A 24471-nucleotide genomic window follows, 5' to 3' on the forward strand; every position below is an offset into this window, starting at 1 on the left:
AGTAAAAGAATCTTTAAGGTTACTTACAGTTTTTGTGAACCGAGCATTAAGGTGACCTTGAAGGCTACTTTAGATGATATTTTGTTTTATTTTTATTCTCACATAGTGAAGGATAAACCTTTTTCTCATAGAAATATAATGACAATATTTATTGGATCTACTCTGCAGCTCTTGGGAATGAACCAGAAAAATCACTCAGTTAAAATGTGATTTTCAACTATTATCTGTGCTCTGCCATTACCATGAGGCTTCTTCCAGTGAGATGTGGGCAATATGAAGTCCATTTACATATGCACCCCTTTAATTTTTTGATGTTTTTTGGCTTACGGTAGAGACCACATCCAAAGCCTACTGAAATCTGACTTCAGTAGGATTCAAATCAGATTTAAATAAAGACTGTATTTTTCTTCCATATTAAGTTAAACAGTTGCATTTGTGGGTTCTAGGAATTACTTTTGTAGCATGCTGCTTAACACCAAATAGTATGGGTGCCCTGGGTGTTGAAAGCAGTAGGAATCCCTCTTTTCCTTGACTCTTTGCAACCTCTACCTTCAGGTCCCTCTCCTATTCTGGATTTGGGCACGTAGAGATAAATAGGTACTATATTCCTCTGGGTCCCATCCAGCTTAGGCAGATGAGATTGGATTTTGATGTGGAATATAACATCCCATTTTTTGTATAGGTCATAGCTAGGTTACTGCATCCATGAAGTGGAGGAAGGCACTCTGAGGAACTGTTGTTCTCCCCTCAGGCTGGAATTATAGCTGTATTCTAGCCTGTACCATAGTCTAACCATATATGCAGTGACACGGAGTCAGCCCTGAGGATGTTTGAAATGCTGATCCATCATGAGCCATTGTAGGAGAATGGCTCTGATCTGAACATGGGCTACACAAGATTAGCTTCTGATTTTGGATTAGGGAAAGGGTTACAATGCAAATTAAATATATTTAAACTTGTGATTTATGTCAAATTACATGAAAACAGAAGAAGGATATGGTTCTGCTGATAGCTTCATGGAAAATAGTGGGTTACTATTCCCTTAGAGTAGCCTAAAAGATTTGGACATGAACTGTCCATTGAAATTGTGTCTAAATCCCCTGAATGCCTTGCAAACCCCAGCAATGTTCTCTGACCTGAGGTATCCAGAAGTGGTTAGGCTGTTCCATGTATTTTTTAGTTTCCCTAACTGATGTAAATGGATGCAGTGCAGCTTCATTATTTTTCACCAGCTGAGGTGATAGTTTCAGAATTGGTTGGAATGGAAGAGAATTAAGGGAGAATTAGAGAAATAGGCAAGAGCTGGATGGGGACGTCTGCTTACATTCTGTAAGTACTTACCCTGATTTTTCCTTTCTAATGTTTGACCAAACAGAACAAGGACAGTGTGTTTTATGTACTGGTTATCACTTGTTGTCTGGTACAGAAAAGGTTAACAAAGCTACTGCAGGAATGAAGAAACACCCCAAATATTTGTGGGCAGCTGCAATATTAGACACAGGTTGCTGCAGTTCACTGCAGGTAAACCGGTACAGCTAAGCTATTTGGGTGCTACTATTTCCTTTGAGATGATTTCATATGTTTAGTTTTAAAGCTGTGTAAACCTCACTGAAAACGGTCACAATGAGTGAGCAAACATTGAACCACCATTAGAAAATAAATTGAAATAAAATAAGATCCTTTGTGTTTTATGCTAAATGCACATTTCGAATCCGAACTTCATTCACAGGTATGTAGCTGAGTCCCTCTAGTGGCACAAACATTTATTTGGCTTCATATGTTATTAAAATTCTGTTTTACAGTCCATTATAGCAACAAATTCACAGGTAGGCTTTTCTGGGCACTCTGAGAGCTGTGGCAAAGTAAATCTTGGATTAGATGCTGTGCAAGCTCGTCTTAATGAATGTAAATTGATTTTTAAGTTGTGAGGGGCAATTATAGGTGCACTGGAAGAAGGGAATATTTGAAAGGATATTCTAGAACTAATTACTAGTGAGAAACACGCAAAGAGCAACGTAATACCCAGGGCAGCCAATAGGGATAAAAGCTTATACACAAAACTGTCATGACCTAGAAGTGAAGACTGTTTAAAAACACTGATCTCCACTTAGCTTGTAAATGCGCATCACCCTCTTTCTCACTCACATATATTCTCTCTCTCCCTGACACACACACACGCTTCTGGATTTGCAGAAGATAGACGTCTAGGGCACATTCTTGGCATCCACAGGAGAATCATATGGGATTAAAAAACCACAGCAGTAAGTACTGACTGAATTACATGTTTATTAAGTGGCATGCTGTCAAAACCCAGATTTAATAGTAAATACAGGAGGACTTTAGTGGAAATGGGTTGTATTTGATTTTCCTTAGGAACTGCTGAAAGCTGCCTCTTGAGGATTACAACTTCACCTTTTCTTTTTACGGATGCTTGTTTACTATCCATGTGGTAACCTCTGGACAGCCAGTAATCCATTCGTTATCCACAGTGATTGAGTGCAGGAGTAGTGCAGTAACTACTTCACTCGGCTGACGGCAGAAGACAAAAGGAGGGAAATGATGAATTCGGACAATTTAACCTCCCAAAGCTTCCTCTCTGCTATTCACAGCAACACCAGCAATTTATTCTCAGGGCTCCAGTTTGTTCAGTCCTTCAAGCCACTCATCATCCCCTGCTACTCGCTAGTGGTTTTTATTGGTGTCATTGGGAACTACCTTCTCATTTATGTTATCTGCAAGACAAAAAAGATGCACAATGTCACCAACTTTCTGGTAGGCAACCTGGCTTTCTCAGACATGCTCATGTGTGCCACCTGCGTGCCCCTGACGCTCGCCTATGCCTTTGAGCCCAGAGGATGGGTGTATGGGCGTTTCATGTGCTACTTTGTTTTCCTGATGCAACCCGTCACTGTGTTTGTGTCTGTCTTTACCTTGACTGTCATAGCTGTGGATAGGTATTATGCCATGGTGTACCCATTCCGCAGGAGGCTCACAATCCCTATTTGTGCTTATATCCTGGCTGCTATTTGGTTGCTGAGCTGTACCTTGGCTGCCCCAGCCTTGGTCCACACTTATCACGCAGAGTTCCCAGAACTGGACTTCTCTATCTGCGAGGAGTTTTGGTTCCACATGAAAAGAGATCGCTTAGCTTATGCCTACAGCACTCTCATCATCACCTATGTACTGCCTTTGGCTGTCATCTCCCTGTCCTACCTGAGAATCTCTGTCAAGCTCAAGAACCGTGTAGTCCCTGGCAATGTCACCCAGGGCCAAGCTGAATGGGATCGAGCAAGGAGGAGAAAGACTTTTCGCTTACTAGTCTTAGTGGTGGCAGCCTTTGGAGTCTGTTGGCTGCCTCTGCACATCTTCAACATGATAAAGGACATCGACATCAGCTTGATTGACAAGCAATATTTCAACTTCATCCAGCTGCTGTGCCACTGGTTTGCAATGATGTCTGCATGTACCAATGCCTTCCTCTATGCCTGGCTCCATGACAGCTTTAGGGGGGAGCTGAAGAAAATGTTTGCCTGGAAGAAGAAGAAGATTGGACCCACAACAAACTGCATTATGGCCAGTGTGGTGCTGTAAAAGAGAGCTGCTGGGAGTGCACTTCCTTCATATGTTAACACTGTAAGTCTTTTCCATTTCTAATTAGTCCTCATTCCTCACATTTGTCCTCAGGGCTCAATAAGAACAACACAAGTCCCATGTGTAGCTTCCCCAGTACCTCCATTCCTACTGGAGGAGAGGCAGATGTTACGTCCCAAAAATGTCTTAACTTTGACTGGAGTTAGAGGCCAAGGAGATATTAAGCACTATAAGATACTCTTACTTAAGCTACAGGGATCCTTCCTGTAAAATATCCCCTTCAAAATTAAATAGCGGATATTTAGGTTAGATATAAGGGAGAAATTCTTCACTGTGAGGATGGGGAGGCACTGGAATGGGTTGCCCAAGGAAGCTGTGGATGCTCCATCCCTGGCAGTGTTCAAGGCCAGGTTGGACAGAGCCTTGGGTGATATGGTTTAGTGGAAGAGCCCAGACCCAGGTTGGTAGGAGTTGCTCTGAGCCTCGCTCTGCCAGCTGAGTTGTGCTGGCAGCACCAGTGTGAAGTGCTCTCCCCACTGCTGAGGGTGTGCAGGATGACAGCACCAGCTCATTTGCACAGCCTCCGAGTGCCTCTGTGCAAGACAACTGGCTCATTTACATTCCTGTGGCCCTTGCTGGGATGTGCTGTGACCGCCCTGCATGGTCTCGTCCCTCAATGCTATTTCCTCCTTGCTGCTGGCTGAGTGGATGGGGTAGCAGCTTTTGCAGCAGGGCTGCTTGCCTGCCCATTATGGCCAATGGCATTGGGCAGGAATCTGTGCATTACGCTTTTTGAACCCAGCATCATCATGCAATCCCAAACCTCCTGTGTCGCATGAACCTGCAGCAGAGCATGTAGCAAGGTGAGATGCAGTATTATGACAGGGGAAATAAACCCAGAGTGATGTTATTTCTGTGAGGTGTGACTGCAATGAAGACTATGCAACAGCTGGTTTGGTGGATTTGCTGATGCTGTCATCAAGGATGGACCTAGTGGAAACATAATGTGTGATGGAAAATCAGCCAGATAAGGGGACATTAAGACATTTAACCACTGACATTGAAGTGTGGTTTTGCCATTGCCTTGTGCAACCCTAATTTGCTGTCCCTACTGCAAGTCAGCTTCATTCCCAGCCAGAGTGGATGGCACTGTAGCCTTGTCAGCGCTGAGATGCCAAGCTGGACAGAGCCTTGGGTGACATGGTTTAGTGTGAGGTGCCCCTGCCCATGGCAGGGGGGTTGGAACTGCATGATCTTAAGGTCCTTTCCAACCGAACTATTCTTTGATTCTATGATTCTATGCTTTCCACTCCTTCCTTAGGGGACTGATTTTGATGTGTGGCAATGCTGCCATCAACTTTGATCTACAGAGACAGACAGAGACTTTGATACTGTCTTCAGGAGCCCTTCTGAAAGTGTCTGTTTAGAGATGGGACAGGCTGTTGACATTGAGCTGTGTACCAGCATTATGTGATTAGTCAAAGAAAGACCAGTCAACTGGAGCAGAGTGGGAAGTGCTCTCTTCTGAAGGAATCTTTTGGGAAGAAACAATTTCCTTTGACATTTGGCTTTCAGTCAGATGAGGGAGTTAAAAGCTATAATCAACCTAATGGTTTCTAGTTTCTTCCTTTCAAAACTGAAAATATGAGATAAAAATAAGTATATGGGACAAAGTTCTGAAACAGAAAGCAGACATTATTGCTGAAGAGGTTTTTTCCAGCCTGTTTGGCCAGAATCTGGGATGGCATGAGGAACTGAGCTGAGATCAGCACAGGAAGCAGCACAACCCAGGGGCAGTTTTGGCCATGATCTGCAAGGGCGTCTCTGACCACAACTGTACATAGCCAAACTTATGTACTGTGAGGCAATGTGAACAGAAAAGAGGGGAGAGGAAAGAGAGGATGGTTTCTCCTGCTGTGAAATGGTGATATCAGTTTGCTGATCAGCATTCAGTAAGCTTAATTGGGTTAAAAAATACACAGATTGCATATGAACACACTGGGAAAAGTGTTGGGAAAACATCTGAAATCCCTTTCCACAAAATTCCTTGGGATTTCAAGCTGTTCTGCTGCTAGTAATGAGGAACTAGATATTAGAAGCTGATTACAGAGACACTGAGTCAAGGAGGTCCTTTCAAAGTGGGCATTACTTACGTTCACTCTGTGATTAAGTGTATTTATCTGCATTGCTTACCTTGATTTAAAGATTTGAATGACCTATTAAGGCACGTTTCGCTTTTGCTGAATTTTAGGAAATTGTTTTTCCTTCAGGCTCAATATAGGAAGTTACTGTAATAAATGGTGATTTTGAAAAGGAAAATAAAACCCCTTCAAACAAACCAAGCAAATTTTATGAGCTTTTCAGCTTTTGTTTCAGGACTCTTTTGAAAGCAGCAGAGTAGAACACCAAGAGAGCACTGAAACAACACTGCAAAAAGCAGCTTTAAACAATAAACTCCTGATATTCAGCGATTTTTCTTCTATGGAATTATGTTACTTTAAGCTGTTGTTTTGTCAGTTTGTAAAGGTTAATTAGCATTGAGGTGACCCATAATGTTTACAACCTCATGCACCAAATACAGACAGCACTGTAATACAGAGTGATGCAAAGCCCAGCAGAACAACTGGGAAGACTCCTGTTACCACAGCAGGCCTGGGATCATTTCCTTCTTACACATCATGTTTTTACCCACATTTGCCAGCACTGCAGTTTGTCTTATTAATGTTCTCTTGAATGTTAGTGACTGCAGATGGCTGCTGCAGAGAGCTGCACAAAGCAAACAAGGGGGATTTAACTCTATTTCTTTCCTTTTCTCCTTGAGATGGAAATGAAGGGCTGTTCAGTTCATATATTGTTCCCACAGCGATGGACACACTGGGAACATCCTGCTACCAGCAGCTCCTTGCTACCAGCAGTGCTGCCATCTCAAGCAGGTCCTCAGATTGCCCAGCACAGCAGGCACCCTCGTTTAAGTGCTAGTTTAAGCTGTACATGTCTTGAATCTGACAGGACTTGTATTTGCAGCAGAAAGCTCAAATCCTGCCCCTAGTTCTCAGAACTAGGTTTGGCAGATGCACACCGAAATGACCTGCATTCCCCAGCTGGGGGCTCCTGAAGCTCCTTCCCTCTCCTCAGCAGCCCTCCTGGCCCACCCCAGTGATCCTGCAAGGCCATTTTTCCAGGCTTTCCCTGCATGGTGCACACAAGTGATCCAGCCCTAAGCAGAGGGAGTGGGGAGCCCACAGGCTGGCAGGGACTGAGACACTCACATTTGCTCAGCTCCACCTCCAAATCGAGCCCCAGGAATCTCTGCTCAGTGTAATTACTGTTTCCTCTGATATCCAGAGTAATAAACAATGATAAGATTTAGAGGCACATTGATGCGCTTCTTTCATCCAGTTATGCAAATAATTATGTTAAAAGCCATCATGTGAAATGTGGTTGCTCATCTCCAGCCTTCTCTGGGGAACCGCTGTGGTTCTCCGGGGGGAATAGGGCTCATCACTACAGTGTTTTTGGTGGGGTGGTTTTTAATTACAATGTCAGAAATCATTGCAGGCTTTGACTTTATAAAGCAGCCTGGTTCAAAACTTGGTGGACCTGTTAACTTTCCCTGCAAGGGTTTTAGTTGTTTCTTGCTTACATTAGTATCCAAGCACTCACTCCCAAGGGAGCTGCTCTGTAGGGATGGAGCAAGATGTGTCTGAGCTGCAGAATGCCATCTGCTCCTTGTCCAGTGGGATTTCATTCCAGTTGTTTATATTTACCAAGAGACTTTTAGCAGGTAGAGACTCAGGCGTTATGCATTTTACAGCAGCAAATACAAGCTGTTTCTGATGGCTCCTCAGACTGTTCCTAAAAGACAGCCTGTGGCAAACACTCCTGGATGTACTGTGGAGTTTGTACACATGCTCTGTGGTGGTGTTTTTAGGCAGCTACTAAATGCATTAGCCAGTTAGCGGGTGATCAGAGCATGGTGAGTCTTGGTTTTGGAAACGAAAACCTGCTTAGGACCACACTTATCTGTTGTAAAAGTCATCTAGGAGATTTCACTGGGGCCAAGCTTCTACAGCTCAGAAGCCTCTGAATATCTTAAATGTGGAGATTAATAGAGATAGAGAAGGAGCTGATGTGGAGAGGCGGAGGAGAATGAGATGACTTCACTTAAAGTGAAGAGCACAGATTTAGACTGCAGGAATGAAGCCATGCTATTCTGCATAGCTCTTGGAAGGACTCATAGAGCAGCTTTCTAGCAAACACTGTATTTCCAATATTTATAGACGCAGAAATGCTTGCTCAAACATAAGCTACTCCCTATGGTTAAACAGGGGATTGGTATTAAAAGATAATTTACTCAGGAAATACAGAAAGTAAATCAGTATTGGATCAGGAATTAAACCCCAAATTAGGTAGTGAGCAAAGGTCACTAAATTTGAAATCAGGCAGCCAAAGAAAAACAATAGATAACCAAACCTCAACTGGGGTCAGGTAGAGTTGGTTTCTCCCCCACCTTGAAATGACAGAGCAGGCACTAAAGACTAACTTGTTTGTGCAATGCATTGCTTTAAATAATTTTTCCTTACACTGGGATGAAGAACACTGAGAGAGCTGTATTTGTGTCATTTTGGAAGAATGTCAGTTTATCTCAGAGGGGCAAAAGCAGATCTTGTCATAAGGCCATTACTCACAGGAGCTCAACGAGTGCTTCCCAGCTGATAGATACACTGGGAAAAGCAGGTATTTTTCCTACCAGATGAACAACAGATGCTCTGTATAGTTTTAATTGAGCGAATCTTGCTTATTGAGGTGCCAACGGTGAGTTATAATTAGATGTCTCAGATTATGCAGCGTACAGATAAAAGCTGAAAATGGTGCACCTGCAGCTGGGAAAAAACCCAGCCCAACAAATTGGACAGAACTGTACAATGCATCCATCAATCTGCCCACCGGATAAGAAGACGGCAGAGATAGATAGAAACAAAGTGCTGCTGGTAAAGAAACTGCTGTCTTTGCCACTTCTGCATGAAGAAATAGAATAAAGACTTTTACCTCCAGCCCTTTCCTCTCACTGCCCACATCTTTTCTGTTTTCTCAGGGAAAACAGTTGCATTCCTCCTCCTTCCCATGGAGAAAAGGTTGCTCAAGGGTCTAAGCGAACATTTCTGCCTCATAGGAAGTTTACAGAAATCAGGGAGGCTTTCTAAAATGGAAATCACCCTTTTCTCCCTTCAACTTCTTTCTACAGGCAGAACTATGCAATTGTGCCTGACACAGTCTCTGCACCTAACCGTTTGCTGTGCAAAGCTGCTGCAAGTGGGAGCAAACCTGGCCTGTCTGCCACTTGGAGCACTGGCGTTTGTGACTGCATGAAGTAAATATCCCTTCCCATACTCAGGGACCCCATTTTGGCTCAAAACCATCGCTAACTCTGGTTCTTTGTACCGGATTTCCCTCCACATCAACAAGAGTTTGCTCTACTGAAAGTCCCAGAGAGCCACTGCAGATGCATCAGAGGTACCCTGGCCATATTGATGGGACCTTTCCTTCCGATTCCTGTTTCAAGAGCAGGTTTTAGGTACATTCTTACCCTGTACTGATACAATCAGATGGAGCTGGCTTTCCCCAGGCTGATTTCAATCAAATTTTGTGTATGTTTCTGTGCTTCCTACTCTCCCATCCCTCCCCCAGACTTTTGGAACCATTGATTAAGTAGGCAGTAGAAGCAGCAGCCTCAAGGATGTTGATCTCTTAGCAGCTATCTGAAATCAGGAAGAACACTAGCAGGTTTTTTTGGTGCTCCCCAAGGAAGGAAAAGACATGCAAAGTGCTCTCTCCTTTAGGGACCCACCCAGGATTACACAGGGGATGCTGTAAATGGTTCAGAACTGGTTACAAGATGGCCAGGCTGCCTCCCTGCAGGGCAAAAAGTGATGGCTTAGAGGCACAAAACTCAAATATATCTCTTTGGGAGTTAGGTCCCTTTGGGAGCTAAAAGTCTACTCTCTTCACCAAGAAGCTGATAGGACTGACTTTCTTGCCTGTTGTTGCTTATTTCCCTTTTCTACAGCCTGCTTCATCAAGCTAAATTAATCAAGCTAGTAATTGATACAAATAATAAAATACACACTCAGGAGCTCCCTGCTTTGTGTCTCCAGCCTGTTGGAAATCAATTTGGGATCATTGCTATCTATTTGCAGTTGACTGGTCTCTCTGCTCTTTGTATCTTGTTTATGTTAATTGTCACCATTATGTTGTAATTTCCTTGTGTTTTGGCTTTTTTTTCCTCTGCAGGGAGCACAGAAAAGGAGATGATGGCTTTAATTCCTACATCTACATTTCCTACATTTCCATTAGGCGCTGGAGATGTTTCATCAGCAGCTAGCGGGTCTGCAACGAGAAGCTTGCTGCTTTCCAGTGTAGCAATGAGATCTGCTTCTCCTGCTGAGCACAGTTCTGGGTTTCCAGAGAACGTGTTGGAAAGGCCATATAAAGTTCAGAGCAGCAGGAGGGGCTCTAGTGCTGTGGTCTGCGAGATCCTGGTGATGCGTGTGGTGCCGAGGATCACTATTATGCAGCTCAAAATCACCCCAGCAACATCACCAACAAAGTGATGTGTTCAGCTGGAGGCAGCTGGTGATCCTGTGAGGCCTGACAGCACAAGATATCACCCTGTCTACAGTTTCCCAGCCATGGGGACCTGTGTTCAGTTACCCCATCACACCCATGACATGACAGGCCAATTCTCTAGTGAAAACATGAGAGCCAAATGACATGATAGCTGTGATGGACTGACATAGATTGCCATCAGTCACAGCTGCATTTGGGACTGGGATGGTGAAGCAATAGATTGTATTGTAAAACAAACCTGTCTGGGACTCGTGGAATCAGGGCAAGAAAGAAAACCAGAAGTAAGTAGAAGACTTGGACTTCAACCAAACAATAACCATCCAAAGGCGAAATGTATAACCCAGAGGCTGTGTTTCTGTACAAACGTGGGAGTTACTGAAGCCTTCTTGTGAGTGTGGTCCCTCACTTGCAGTGTGCCAGTTCAGTGTATTGGCTTTATCGCATCTTTCCTCCCATCTCTCATTGAGGGATGCCCATCTCATGCAGTGGGTTTGAACAGGGGCAAGCCAGGAGTATATATGGCTGTTAGTGTGAGGTCCATGTGTGCAGGGCCAGTAGTGTATGGTCCAGAGACAGATAAGTTGAGGGCTTTTTGATAGGGTTTTTTAATAAAAACAATTGAAAGGTTGGGAATGGGGTCCTGAGGCATGTGTTCAACCAACCCACCCCTCAGCAGCTCTGAGGATGCAACTCTGGGGGCAGCAAGATAAAAGTAATCCAAATTACATGTACAAGAGTTAGGTAGGAGCTACATCACTGATTAGAAATCGCTTTCTGAGTCACTGTGTACAAAGTATGTTGAATCATTAAGACGACCAAAGCTTCAACACCCAGCTTTGGAATGATTTCTCCCTCAATTATTGAATCCTTTGAAAAATTCAACATCTTTTGTTAATATGTATAACTTCAAAATGTTAAAAATAAATTTGAAACCATCTGAAGCACCAGACATAGCATATGGCAGTCCTGTTTAATCTTAACAAGTCAATAATATTATCATTGTGACTCACTTCTTCATTAAAACACGTATTCTTGTCTGTTGTATAAATCAAAGTTTATTTGTAAAAGCCTTTGTACCACCCATGCAATATACAGTTGTCACAGCTAATTGTAAATTGTTTTTGCTTGGACTGAGGGCAGACAAAATGCAGGGAGTTCAGACAACATCACCAAGAAAGTGCAGGGAAGCAGCTGGAGGCCTATGTTTTACTGTAGTGACAGAAAGATGGATTTCTTTATTTGTAATGCATTGCCAAAAGCACTGTTCCAAACACTTCTCGCCCCCAAAAGTTGTATAGAGGGTCTGGCAAGATCTGCATGCTTTCATAGTTCATAACATTCTCCTTTTAATGCTAAATGAGGAAATACGTTTCCCCATGAAACAGTTTAAAACGGCTCTACCCACCTGCAAAAGCTGCTGACTAGGGAGAGGGCGAGGGCATAAAACACAGGCCAAACTTCAGGGGTGGGGAATAAAAGCCAGACTGCTTTTATTGGCCCTGAAGTCATTAAATTATTGGCTAAAGGCAACTGTGCATTGAGAAGTTGTCTTTCAATCATTTACTGAGGAGATTTGCTTCCTCCCCTCAAGTATTTTAAGAATAGGTGCCAGGTCACTTTGAGCTTCTCATCAACCAACACTCCAAGTCCTTCTCCTCAGGACTGCTCTCAATACAGTCTCCTCCCACCCTGTATTTGTGCTTGGGATTGCCCTGACCCAGGGATAGGACCTTGCACTTGGCCTTGTTGATCTTCATGAGGCTTGCATTGTCCCACATCTCTAGGTCCCTCTGGATGGCATTCCTTCTCCTCAGTGTATCAACGGAACCACACAGCCTGGGGTCATCAGCAAACCTGGTGAAGTGGTGGAGTGGCAAAGTAACTAGCAGCCCTAGGCTACGTCTCTCTTCTATACATGTGAATTTTTTGATGGAGCAAAAAACAAACCCCAAAACCTTTTAAAGGAATGCATTAACAACAATAAAAAAGTGGTTCTTAAAATGCCTTTATTCCTGGTGATCATTTTTAGGATGGGTAGAAATTGTTATAGTGTTTGCACAGCACTGAAGAAGGTGTATGCAAGTGAAATATTTGCTAGGTTTCTAAACTATTATGGGTTTGCTGAGTGATCAGAAAATCACAGATTTGAGGGCAAGAGGAAAACGCACAGGATTTTTAGTGCTAAAAGGAATTAGCTGGACAAGCTGAATCTGCAATGCGGTGTTCGACAAACAGCCTAATTTACAGTGCTAGCTATGCTGAAAATAGTGATAATTAACCAAGCACTCTTATTTCCAGGTCTAACATGAGGTATTTGAAAACAGGGTGGAAGGTGGCTTGGCGAAGGCCAGACTGGTACAAAAATAGTCTTAAAATGGTTGGTGGAAGTGAATAAAAACTAAATGGAGAGTGTCAGAACAGCTTTCTAAATCTGAAGCTATTCATATTCAAATACTGAGACTTGAGGAGATGGATAGAGGTAACACAGAGCTACATTAAGTTTTGCAATTCACCTATTTAAAAGTAGTTGCAAAACCAGCAAGCTCTACAGATTGCTCTAAAATGGAGATATTTGACACATGGATCTGCAGTTTGATCTCACTTTTTATTGCAGAAAGTCTAAGCTCTTTGAGTCACCGTTTTGAGCAGTGACAATTGTGTCCCTATTGTCTCTTCTTAGATGGAGTCAAGAGATTTAACCAAGGTACTATGATTTTCTGCTGTAGATAACAGTTCCAAAATGAGCTGAGTTGTCTCTCCATGTGAGTTTAATTTGACATTCAAGCATTACCAGAGGATAGGAAGCAATGAATCATGTAAGTGGAAACTCTTGCTAATGCCCCACTTACAGTAGCTAAACATTTTTAAACCCAAAAGGAATGACAGAGGACAACTGGGAGCTTTGAAATACTCTGTTTTTCTTTGCCAAGCTACAGGTGTTTTCTGTGAAATTACAGCTCTTGTCACCTGGAATTTATGCCTTCTGCATTTGGTTTAGGCAGCCCCAGAGCCCTGATAATCCAAGGGAGAGCAATCAGTGCTCTTTCAGAAAACAATTGTGATGTTGTGTTCCCCTCCCCAGCCTGACCATTATTTCCCCTAATTCTGCTCAAGTGATAACCACCAGCGGTGGTGGTAATGGATGTGTCTGGGTCATCATGGCTCTATCTGACCCAAAGTGGATTCAGGGGAGACAGATAACACAACAGCCACGGGCTAATCTGAGCAAAGCGCACCACTCCAACCACAGCGCTGGTCAATGTCCCTCTCAAGCCAAGTTTGAAGAAACCCTAACTTCAGTTGCTGGCACGCAAACCCAACTATGAGTCAAATGTCATACTCCATAAATACCACACAGCCCAGGTCCAATGAGCTCTCCTGCAGGCAGCAGGCTGTATATGAGGATCTCCCCTTGAGTAGGAACACCTCTCTGGGTTACTGCTTGAGGCAGAGATATTCCTTGCTACAAGAGATTCTCCATGAGTGATTAATAGCATGCTACAAATAAAATCTTAGCTAAGTGATATAAAGGATTGATTGCAGACTCATAACCCTTTAGACATAAACTGAGCCCGAGACTAAGTTTGGATCTAGCCACATGTGGACTCCTCTCTGAGAGGAGAGTCCTTTCTGAGCCTCATGACTCAACAGCAGGGTCTCCCTGACAGGTTTTTGTGACCCTGCCCTCTGAGTGCTCCTCGCCATCAAATCCTGTTAAATCATTGTTGCATTTACTACCAAACTTTGTTACACGGCTGTTTTATATCAATAAACACATTGCTACTATACTCTTTTATGATTGAAGAGTGTCACTTCATCCACGACTGCGTTCTATCCTTGTTAGCTGATATTGCCGCTTTTAAACACTGTGGCATGCTTCAGTAACTGCTGAAACACAAGGAAGACATTACTTACAACAAAATACGGAGAGTTTAGCTATGCTAATTTCTTTTATTAATGGTTAAGAATCCAACATATATTTACTATCCACTGAATCTCAACCCTGCAGGTATATTTTATATATATAAAGTGCTAATTAACCATTTGAGAATCAAAGAGAGAACAATAGTTTCATTTAGTTCAGAATAAGCAGCAGTGTTGATAAGCTGTCACCGAAAGCTGTGTCACATCTGAAAGGCAGAGAGAAGTCTAAAAGGGACCTATAATGACTCTGACTCAGAGCACTTACGCACTGTAATGTGCCTGGTTTTAAATCCGTCTTTCTTCACCTGAAGTACATTTGGACAAGCTTTCTGAACAGAAGAGGAGTAATACAAGTTACACTTCAATGATTACATGGAGCACCACCAGCTACAGTCACACTTTGGACTGTTCCCTGGTACCTGACAAGCTTAGTCCCACCTCCATCCATACCAGCATGTCCTGGGTTCCGCAGTAGCAGTCATGTTTTTCCTTTGTGTTAACTGGTACAGTGCTGTGTTTTGACTTCCAGTTTGAGAACAGTGTTGGTGAAGCCGATGTTCTCGGTTGTTGCTAAGTGATGTTTACCCTGACCAAGGACTCTGTGAGGCTCATGCTCTGCCAGGGAGGAGGGGAGGCTGTGAGGAAGCAGAGACGGGGCGCCTGACCCGGGCTAGCCGGGGAGGTATTCCATACCACAGCACGTCATGCCCGGGGTGGGGGGTAACTGGGAGTGACCCGGAAGGACAGGGGTTTCCGGGTGGAGCTCGTTTCTCTTGGCCGGTGGTATCGTATTCTCTTCCCTTGTTATTTTCCCTTATCATTGTTGTAGCTGATAGTAGCGGTGGTGATTTGTTGCTGGACTGTTTTTGTCTCAACCCGTAGGAGTTGCACTCTCTCGATCCTCCTCCCCGTTCCTCCGGGAGCGGGGAAGGGGAGAGCCCCGGTGCGGGGAGGCAGGGGGGGGAGACGGACACGGACCTCGATTGTTGTCAGCTCGGCACCACTCACTGGGAGTGAGTGAACAAGCTACCTGACTGGGTTTAAACCACGACAGTTCTTTTTGGCGCCCAACGTGGGGCACGAAGGGTTGAGATAAGAACAGATCTGACTGGATTGATAGTCACTCGTCACAATGCTGATTTATTGGCTCTCAAGGTTGTTCCTCTTGATCTCACAGTTTCAGTATATGATATCTTACGTCCATCCGGTACTTGCTGTATTAGTGTTTTTCAAGTATGGGGCTTGGGCTAAGGTTTTTATCCCATTGTACTTTATGGTAATGACTTGTAATACAATAGAATCATTGATCATGAAATTGATCTGGCTTATGTTCCCAGTGTGGTCACCACCTTTATACTTTGGGAGGTATATGATGGAGGTGCTTAGCAATTACACATCTTTTTTCTCCTTCTCAGGTGCTCAACCTGGGAAGGAGACATCCTTTTACCCTCCTAGTCGTCCCCCCAGACCATTTACATTTGAGAGTTTTGAATTTTTTGAATGGCCTTTTAATGCTGTTGAGACTTGTTTGCTGATGGTGATGGGAATCACCATGCTAACACGCATACAGAGTGTGTTTTACCCACTACTGATTTCAAGAGTTAAGCAGATTCAGGTTTGGGTCTTGTCTGGGGTCAAACGACGATGTAGGAGGACCGAGAGATTTTCCCTGAGGCTGGACAGCCATGAGTGGCAGGGTGTGTGGGATAGTATGGGCAAGTATCTAGGTCAGTGGGCCCCTCCAGTACTTTGGAATTTCACTACTGAACAACTGCAAAATCCAGAAGAATTAGTAAAACACTTAAATGAGGTGTGTGGTCATTCTGGCCATACCAGAGATGGACAAATCATGGCAACGTGCTGGGGCTTGGCCTATGCTTACAGGGCCTTGTTCAACACTATCCAGCACCTTCAAAAGGAAAAGAATGTCGGCGGATCTGAGGGCAAAGCAACAGTCGCTACTCAAACTTTGGCTGCAATGAACAGCACAGCTGTCCCAGTGGCAAGTACAGCAGCTGCTCAAACTTCAACTGCAACAGACAGCGCGGTTACCCCAGCTCCAAGCACAGTAGCTACACCACCCCCAGTAACAAGTACAGTTGCTACTCAAACCACAGTGATAATCACTGCAGCCAAACCAGAGGACCAATTCGTACCAATATCAGTTGCCCCTGTACGCAAGAGAACAAGCAAAAAGGAGGCAAAAAGGGTGAAGCGAGATGAAGAACCAATGAATTCACCACCCGGTCCAGAATCTGATCAGGAGTCATCATCACATGACGAAGAAGAAGAAGAAGAGGTAACTTCTCGACCTCGGACCTCAACCGAGCTGCGGAATATGCGAAAAGATTTTACCCGTCAACCAGGGGAGCACATCGTCACCTGGTTACTCCGATGCTGGGACAATGGGGCTGATGGTCACGAACTAGAAGGTACAGAAGCCAAGCAGCTGGGATCACTTGCTAGAGAAGGGGGAATTGACAAAGCAATTGCAAGAGAGAAAAAGTCCCTCAGCCTTTGGAGGAGGCTCTTGGCAGCTGTGAAAGAAAGGTTTCCGTACAAGGACGATGTTACGAGTCGTTCGGCCAAGTGGAATACTATAGACAAAGGCATCCAGTCTCTGAGGGAATCGGCCATCGTAGAGATGATCTATCACATCAAGCCGAATAACGGGGATACACCTATAGATCCAGATGAAGTTGAATGTACACGACCCATGTGGCGAAAACTTACACGGAATGCACCGTCATCATATGCCCATTCATTGGCAACAGTAACCTGGAATGACATAGTACCACTAACAGTGGATGAAATGGTTCATAAACTCCGAGAGTTCGAAGACAATCTCACCCCTTCCATCATCTCAGCTGTGAAAAAACTGTCCCAGGACATCGAACAATTGAAGGACAATCTATCTGATTTATCCGGCTCCTCACGTGTACCAACACACGTCTCAGCTATTAACAAAAGGCGTCCTATTGTTCAAGAGAGGAGATACAGGAGGTATACGCCACGGGGTACCCTATGGTTTTACCTGCTGGATCACGGAGAAGACATGACAAAGTGGGATGGAAAACCTACTTCAGCTTTGGAGGAACGGGTGAGTGAACTGAAGAGGGGAGCAAGGGCCAAGACTGATCGTCCCACGAGAGCTACGGCTTCAGTCTCTGGTGATCAGTTTCCCAGATGGAGTGGAAGAGCTGATTTTACTCCAGCTCCTGTGATAAAGAAGAATAATCCCTTTCAACACGACTTAAGTGTCCAATGCTGTGACGACTGTTAGAGGGGCCCTGCCTCCAGCCAGGTGGAGGTAGGGGACAATCGGATTTACTGGACTGTGTGGATCAGATGGCCTGGCACATCAGTCCCACAGAAGTATAAGGCTCTAGTAGATACCGGTGCACAGTGTACCCTGATGCCATCAAGCTGTCAAGGGGTGGAACCCATCTATATTTCTGGAGTAACAGGAGGATCCCAAGAGTTGACTGTGCTGGAGGCTGAAATCAGCCTGACTGGGAGGGAATGGCAAAAGCACCCTATTGTGACTGGTCCAGAGGCTCCATGCATTCTCGGCATAGACTACCTCAAGAGAGGGTACTTCAAAGACCCAAAAGGGTACCGGTGGGCTTTTGGTATTGCTGCTTTGGAGACTGAGGAAATTGAGCAGCTGTCCACCTTGCCTGGTCTCTCAGAAGATCCCTCTGCTGTGGGGTTGCTGAAAGTTGAAGAACAACAAGTGCCAATTGCGACCACAACAGTGCACCGGCGGCAATATCGCACCAACCGAGACTCCCTGATTCCCATCCATCAGCTGATCCGTAGACTGGAGAGTCAGGGGGTGATCAGCAGGACCCGCTCACCCTTCAATAGCCCCATATGGCCAGTGCGAAAGTCTAATGGAGAATGGAGACTAACAGTAGACTATCGTGGCCTGAATGAAGTCACACCACCATTGAGTGCTGCCGTACCGGACATGCTAGAACTTCAGTATGAACTAGAGTCAAAGGCAGCCAAGTGGTATGCCACGATTGATATTGCCAATGCATTTTTCTCAATCCCTTTGGCAGCAGAGTGCAGGCCACAGTTTGCTTTTACTTGGAGGGGTGTCCAGTTCACTTGGAACCGACTGCCCCAGGGGTGGAAACACAGCCCTACCATCTGCCATGGACTGATCCAGACTGCACTGGAACAGGGGCAAGCTCCAGAACACCTGCAATACATTGATGACATTATTGTGTGGGGCGATACAGCGGAAGAAGTCTTTGAGAAAGGGAGGAAAATAATCCAAATCCTGCTGAAAGCTGGTTTTGCCATAAAACGGAGTAAGGTCAAGGGACCTGCACAGGAGATTCAATTTTTGGGAATAAAATGGCAAGATGGACGTAGACAGATCCCCACAGATGTGATCAACAAGATAACAGCAATGTCTCCGCCAACTAATAAGAAAGAAACGCAAGCTTTCTTGGGTGCAGTGGGGTTCTGGAGAATGCACATCCCAAATTACAGTTCGATTGTAAGCCCTCTCTATCATGTGACCCGGAAGAAGAATGATTTTAAATGGGGCCCTGAGCAGCAACAAGCCTTTGAGCAAATTAAACGCGAGATAGTTCATGCAGTAGCCCTTGGACCAGTCCGGACCGGACCAGATGTAAAAAATGTACTGTACACTGCAGCTGGGGAGAACGGTCCTACCTGGAGCCTCTGGCAGAAAGCTCCAGGGGAGACTCGAGGTCGACCCCTCGGCTTTTGGAGTCGGGGATATAAAGGATCTGAGGCCAGCTATACCCCAACTGAGAAAGAAATACTGGCAGCCTATGAAGGGGTTCGAGCTGCTTCGGAAGTGATTGGCACTGAAGCACAGCTCCTTCTGGCACCCCGGCTGCCCGTGCTGGGCTGGATGTTCAAAGGCAGGGTCTCCTCTACACATCATGCAACCGATGCTACATGGAGTAAATGGGCTGCACTAATTACACAACGAACTCGAATAGGAAATCCCAGTCGTCCAGGCATTCTAGAAGTCATCATGGACTGGCCAGAGGGCAAAGATTTCGGAATGTCACCAGAGGAGGAGGTGATGCGCGCTGAAGAGGCCCCACCATATAATAAACTGTCAGAAAGTGAAAAGCAGTATGCCTTGTTTACTGATGGCTCTTGCCGTATTGTGGGAAAACATCGGAGATGGAAGGCAGCTGTATGGAGTCCTGGACGACAAGTTGCAGAAACTGCTGACGGAGAGGGTGAATCGAGTCAGTTTGCCGAGGTGAAAGCCATCCAGCTGGCCCTGGACATTGCTGAACGAGAAAAGTGGCCAGTACTTTATCTCTATACTGACTCATGGATGGTGGCAAATGCCCTGTGGGGGTGGTTGAAGCAGTGGAAGCAGAGCAACTGGCAACGCAGAGGTAAACCCATCTGGGCTGCTGCACTGTGGAAAGATATTGCTGCCAGGGTGCAGAACCTGGTGGTGAAGGTACGTCATGTAGATGCCCATGTACCCAAGAGTCGGGCCACTGAGGAACACCAGAACAACCAACAAGTGGATAAAGCGGCTAAGATTGAAGTGGCTCAGATGGACTTAGATTGGCAACGTAAAGGTGAATTATTTTTGGCCCGGTGGGCCCATGACACTTCAGGCCATCAGGGCAGAGATGCAACATATAGATGGGCCCGTGACCGAGGGGTGGACTTAACAATGGACACTATTGCCCAGGTTATTCATGAGTGTGAAACATGTGCTGCAATTAAACAAGCCAAGCGGTTAAAGCCTCTTTGGTATGGAGGACGATGGTTGAAGTATAAATATGGGGAGGCCTGGCAGATTGACTATATCACACTGCCACCAACCCGCCAAGGCAAGCGCCATGTGCTTACCATGGTGGAAGCAACCACCGGGTGGCTGGAAACATACGCCGTGCCCCATGCCACTGCCCGGAACACCATCCTGGGCCTTGAGAAACAGATTTTGTGGCGACACGGCACCCCAGAGAGAATTGAGTCAGACAATGGGACTCATTTCCGGAATAACCTTATAGATATTTGGGCCAAAGAGCATGGCATTGAGTGGGTATATCACATCCCCTACCATGCACCAGCCTCTGGGAAAATCGAACGGTACAATGGGCTGTTAAAAACTACACTGAGAGCGATGGGTGGGGGAACTTTCAAGCATTGGGATACACACTTACCAAAGGCCACCTGGTTGGTCAACACCAGAGGATCTGCCAACAGGGCTGGCCCAGCCCAGTCAGAACTGTTACATATTGTAGAGGGGGACAAAGTTCCCGTGGTGCATATGAAGAATTTGCTGGGAAAGACAGTCTGGGTAATTCCTGCTTCAGGTAAAGGCAAACCCACTCGTGGGATTGCTTTTGCTCAGGGACCTGGATATACTTGGTGGGTAATGCGGGAAGATGGGGAAGTCCGATGTATACCTCAAGGGGATTTGATTTTAGGGGAAAACAGCCAGTAAACTCAATTGTATGCTGTTGCCTGCTGTGTAATGCTTTTATAGCCCATCAACTAGATGTCTCCAGGTCACAAGCGACTGGCCCTGACTTCCCTCCAGCCATCATCCCAACAGAGAATGAACTTTGAACATCATGGACCGAATGGACTCGGCAGCATTATAGGGATTGGTCCATGCACTAAGAAAATGATTTTTCCTCTTGGTCTGTATGTATATGGATGTATATGTGTGGGAAAGCGATGGTGTATTGAAAAATGTGGGATCTGAGCACGACGTGAATGGTATGGAATAAGGGGTGGATAATGTCCTGGGTTCCGCAGTAGCAGTCATGTTTTTCCTTTGTGTTAACTGGTACAGTGCTGTGTTTTGACTTCCAGTTTGAGAACAGTGTTGGTGAAGCCGATGTTCTCGGTTGTTGCTAAGTGATGTTTACCCTGACCAAGGACTCTGTGAGGCTCATGCTCTGCCAGGGAGGAGGGGAGGCTGTGAGGAAGCAGAGACGGGGCGCCTGACCCGGGCTAGCCGGGGAGGTATTCCATACCACAGCACGTCATGCCCGGGGTGGGGGGTAACTGGGAGTGACCCGGAAGGACAGGGGTTTCCGGGTGGAGCTCGTTTCTCTTGGCCGGTGGTATCGTATTCTCTTCCCTTGTTATTTTCCCTTATCATTGTTGTAGCTGATAGTAGCGGTGGTGATTTGTTGCTGGACTGTTTTTGTCTCAACCCGTAGGAGTTGCACTCTCTCGATCCTCCTCCCCGTTCCTCCGGGAGCGGGGAAGGGGAGAGCCCCGGTGCGGGGAGGCAGGGGGGGGAGACGGACACGGACCTCGATTGTTGTCAGCTCGGCACCACTCACTGGGAGTGAGTGAACAAGCTACCTGACTGGGTTTAAACCACGACACAGCAATAGTCCTGATTTAGACCAGCAGAATGGGAATTTTACAAGGGATCTCTACCTTTCTTTTCTCCTGCTCTATATTAGTAGAAAGAAAACAGAATATAAGTGATCTTCCAACCTGTTAGTGTCCTGCTCTATCGTCTTCCTGGGTTGCTTTTTTTAGTTTATTTTATATTTTTCTACAGAAAATCAGAAGCCCTCAGGGTGCAGGAATACCCAAATGCATGCACATTGTTCAGTTCCTAATAAATGGAGGAGTCCAAGATCTTTCCTCCTAACAGCTATGGCAGATACAAGTTTGGAGTCCATGAGACACAAACCATGAAGCAGAGCATATCTAATTACTATCTTAATCCAGAGCTGAAACAAAACTCTAAATCAGAGTTAATCAGTATATCAAGTACCATCCCTTCACAGGAAACTAATGTTAGCTTCCTTTCAATATTCAGCATTAATACATTTAATAAAATAGCTAGATCCTTACTCACCAAAGTATCTTCATAAGTTATTCTTTGTTTCCCTGGAACCTACTAGTCGGCTGTTTTCACCCTAATCCTTTTTACATCAAAGAAACAAATCCTGTTCTCCTTACACCCCAGCACACCTTACATCCTGTCTCCTAAGAGGACTCATCCTCTTGATGAAGGTGGTGCCCTCCCACTGCCACCAGCTGGCCCTCCAGCACCTGCCCAGCAGGGAGAGCCTTTAAATAGGGCACCCAGAGACCCCATGTAAAACACTGGCAGTATTGCTGCAGGCTGACTTGGGTGGGAGCGTTGCACAGGTAGCTCGCTAAGCAACAAGTTTCACAGGGTTGTGTTATTAGTAGATGCTATCACATGAAGTCAGGTAGAACCCACATATGCATGAGAGTGATTAAACTGATACTAATTGAATAGACTATTAAAACAGAAAAAAATACTCCAACAAACTCTCCTAATCTGTTAAGGAAATAAATACTGAAGAGAATGAATGAAAATTTATTATAAAGATCTGGGGGGGCATGAAGGAAATAAGGTTCTTAATCTTGCCATTTCACCTGGAGGACTAAAATGCTGGTCCCATGTTGCTATATTCTGTCTAAGAAACTTTATCTTCTAATATTAATAGCTGTCTCAACAGGAGATACTGATAACCCATCTTTTTGGTGCCTGCTGATCCTGGGGCTGCCTGGAGGAAGGATGGATCAGTGCAATTAGCACAAAGCTAAACTCATTCCTATTTAAAACTCACTTTTGCTCTAGGGTCTGTGCCAGCAATAAGCAAGAGCTCAAGTTAACACCAGCACTAGGTGTTAGCTTCCTTTTTAACCGGTACAGTGAATGTAAGACCAATGTTCTCTTGATGGCAAACAACGCTAGGAGATAGCTGGTGAGCAGCAAAATCCCAGTGAGCAGTGGGCACCAGTTCTCTGTTCCCACAGTCTCTGCATTCTGCTGTGCATTGACTGGGCATCCACTCAGGGGTTAGTGTACTGCCAGAGGGCTTTGGAGTCTGGCTATTTTCACTATTAGGGGAACTGAAAATCCAGCTGGCTCAATCAAACATCAAGTACCCTGTTGTGCTGAAGCCTGCTGGCCTGGTCTGAGCGGCATTCTGAGGGGTACCTTTTTGCTCCAAACTACTGAGTTGCTTCACCTCCTTATTGCCAGTCAGCAAGGGCAGAGCCTCTGTTGCTGAGGTGCCTGCTACCACCATACGCGCCATCTCTTCTCCCAGCATGATCACACACCTGATACCATATGAGACCAGTTATCCCAGACAGATACTTGTCTTTCATGGTATCCTAACATGGCACTTGAGAAGAACTCCAGGAAGAAGAAGAAATGATGGTCTCAGGGTTGTTGAGACTATATACATTTACAAAAATAAAAGACTTTTGTGTCTTGACCTGGTTTCCTTATCCTTGGGAGTGGGCAGAGTTGTGACCGCACATTCACTCTGCATCCAGACTTTGCGATGGTCTTTATTTACAGACCATCCCCACGGACCCAGACTGCATCAGTGTTGACTTCTAGATAGTAACCTTGCACCTGTGCACTGTACAAAATCATTGGAATGTTTTACTTGGAAATACTGGGCTGGGGCATAAGCCTTTTCACTGACTTCAGATTTCACCCTCATGGTTTAATTCCCCCCCTTTTTTTGTTCCAAATGGGTCTCTTGTTCCCAGTGATATTTTCTCATCTATTTCCTCTTCCACTAGCCACTTAAAACAGACTATTTGAAGATCACTTTAACTTCAGATTACGTAGTTTGTCTTCTGCATGCAAATCTCTTCAACTTGTACAAAAAGCTGCAGGATAACAGGCTCCTGATGCTGCACAACCTGGCAGGCAGCCTCCCATCCGTATGCCACTGAACTGTTGGAGCAAGAAGACAAATCAATACTAATTAATGGTCCCCTGGAAAGTAAATGATTGTTCACAGCGTGCAATGTAGCAAGGAATCCTGTAGGCTATTTTTGCCTTTGATTTATCATGTCATATAAGTAAGGGTTTATATGTGTAGCCTGGAACCTAGAATCTATTGCTTACAAAGGTCACAGCTTCTGTTGAGATAAAAGGAGCCTACAAACCTGGGAGAAGAGCTGGTGGCTTTTATTTGATGAATGCAGAAGATAAAGTGCTCATTTCAGCTGTCTGTTTGCTAATTAACAGCAGCTCCCAAGGACTGAAATGCACACAAATATATTCAAGAGCTCAATTATTTTGTGGAGTATCCAGATTGACCTCCCATTTCCTGCAGGAAGGATGCTTTTCTGATATTTGGCCTTTAGCAGAGAGAGCTAGAACAAGATAGCTAGAATAAGGGAAAATTAAGTTAAAAGTCAGAAATGTTGGCTAGTGAAGGTTGCCTCTCACAAGCTATAGCAGGAATATTGTGCTTTCTTGTGCCTGCACTAAAAGCTTTATGGAAGTGCTGAATCAATTGATGTCGCACCGGCTTTATGTGCAGCACCAGA

At 45.0% G+C, this 24471-nt stretch overlaps 1 protein-coding gene and 1 long non-coding RNA gene across 4 annotated transcripts; one reads left to right on the forward strand and one right to left on the reverse strand.

Annotated features, from left to right (window-relative positions):
* The first annotated feature begins 721 nt into the window (after positions 1–721).
* Positions 722–11334, forward strand: PRLHR (prolactin releasing hormone receptor). Of its 2 annotated transcripts, XM_062635337.1 has the most exons (3): positions 722–2261; positions 2374–3633; positions 9883–11334. In XM_062635337.1, the coding sequence occupies exon 2, from the start codon at positions 2557–2559 to the stop codon at positions 3589–3591; it is 1035 nt and encodes a 344-aa protein (XP_062491321.1). In that variant the 5' UTR covers positions 722–2261; positions 2374–2556; the 3' UTR covers positions 3592–3633; positions 9883–11334. The 2 variants fall into 2 exon arrangements, with proteins under 2 accessions (XP_062491321.1, XP_062491319.1); XM_062635335.1 differs by lacking the exon at positions 722–2261 and having other exon boundaries at positions 2279–3633.
* LOC134172293 (uncharacterized) lies at positions 2632–24181 on the reverse strand. 2 transcript variants are annotated; one of them, XR_009967892.1, is made up of 3 exons: positions 24085–24181; positions 9179–9350; positions 2632–2732 (listed from the first exon to the last, which is right to left on the reverse strand). It is a non-coding gene; the product is annotated as an uncharacterized LOC134172293 (long non-coding RNA). The 2 variants fall into 2 exon arrangements; XR_009967891.1 differs by lacking the exon at positions 24085–24181 and adding an exon at positions 13559–13648.
* Between the last annotated feature and the right edge of the window lie 290 nt (positions 24182–24471).

This window comes from Pezoporus occidentalis, unplaced genomic scaffold, assembly GCF_034315485.1.
Source record: "Pezoporus occidentalis ecotype Australia unplaced genomic scaffold, CSIRO_AGI_Poc_V1 ctg45, whole genome shotgun sequence".
Lineage (NCBI taxonomy): Eukaryota > Metazoa > Chordata > Aves > Psittaciformes > Psittacidae > Pezoporus > Pezoporus occidentalis.

Excerpts from the sequence above, each read along its gene's own strand:
- PRLHR (XM_062635337.1), top strand. The coding sequence starts at position 2,557 with ATGATGAATTCGGACAATTTAACCTCCCAAAGCTTCCTCTCTGCTATT.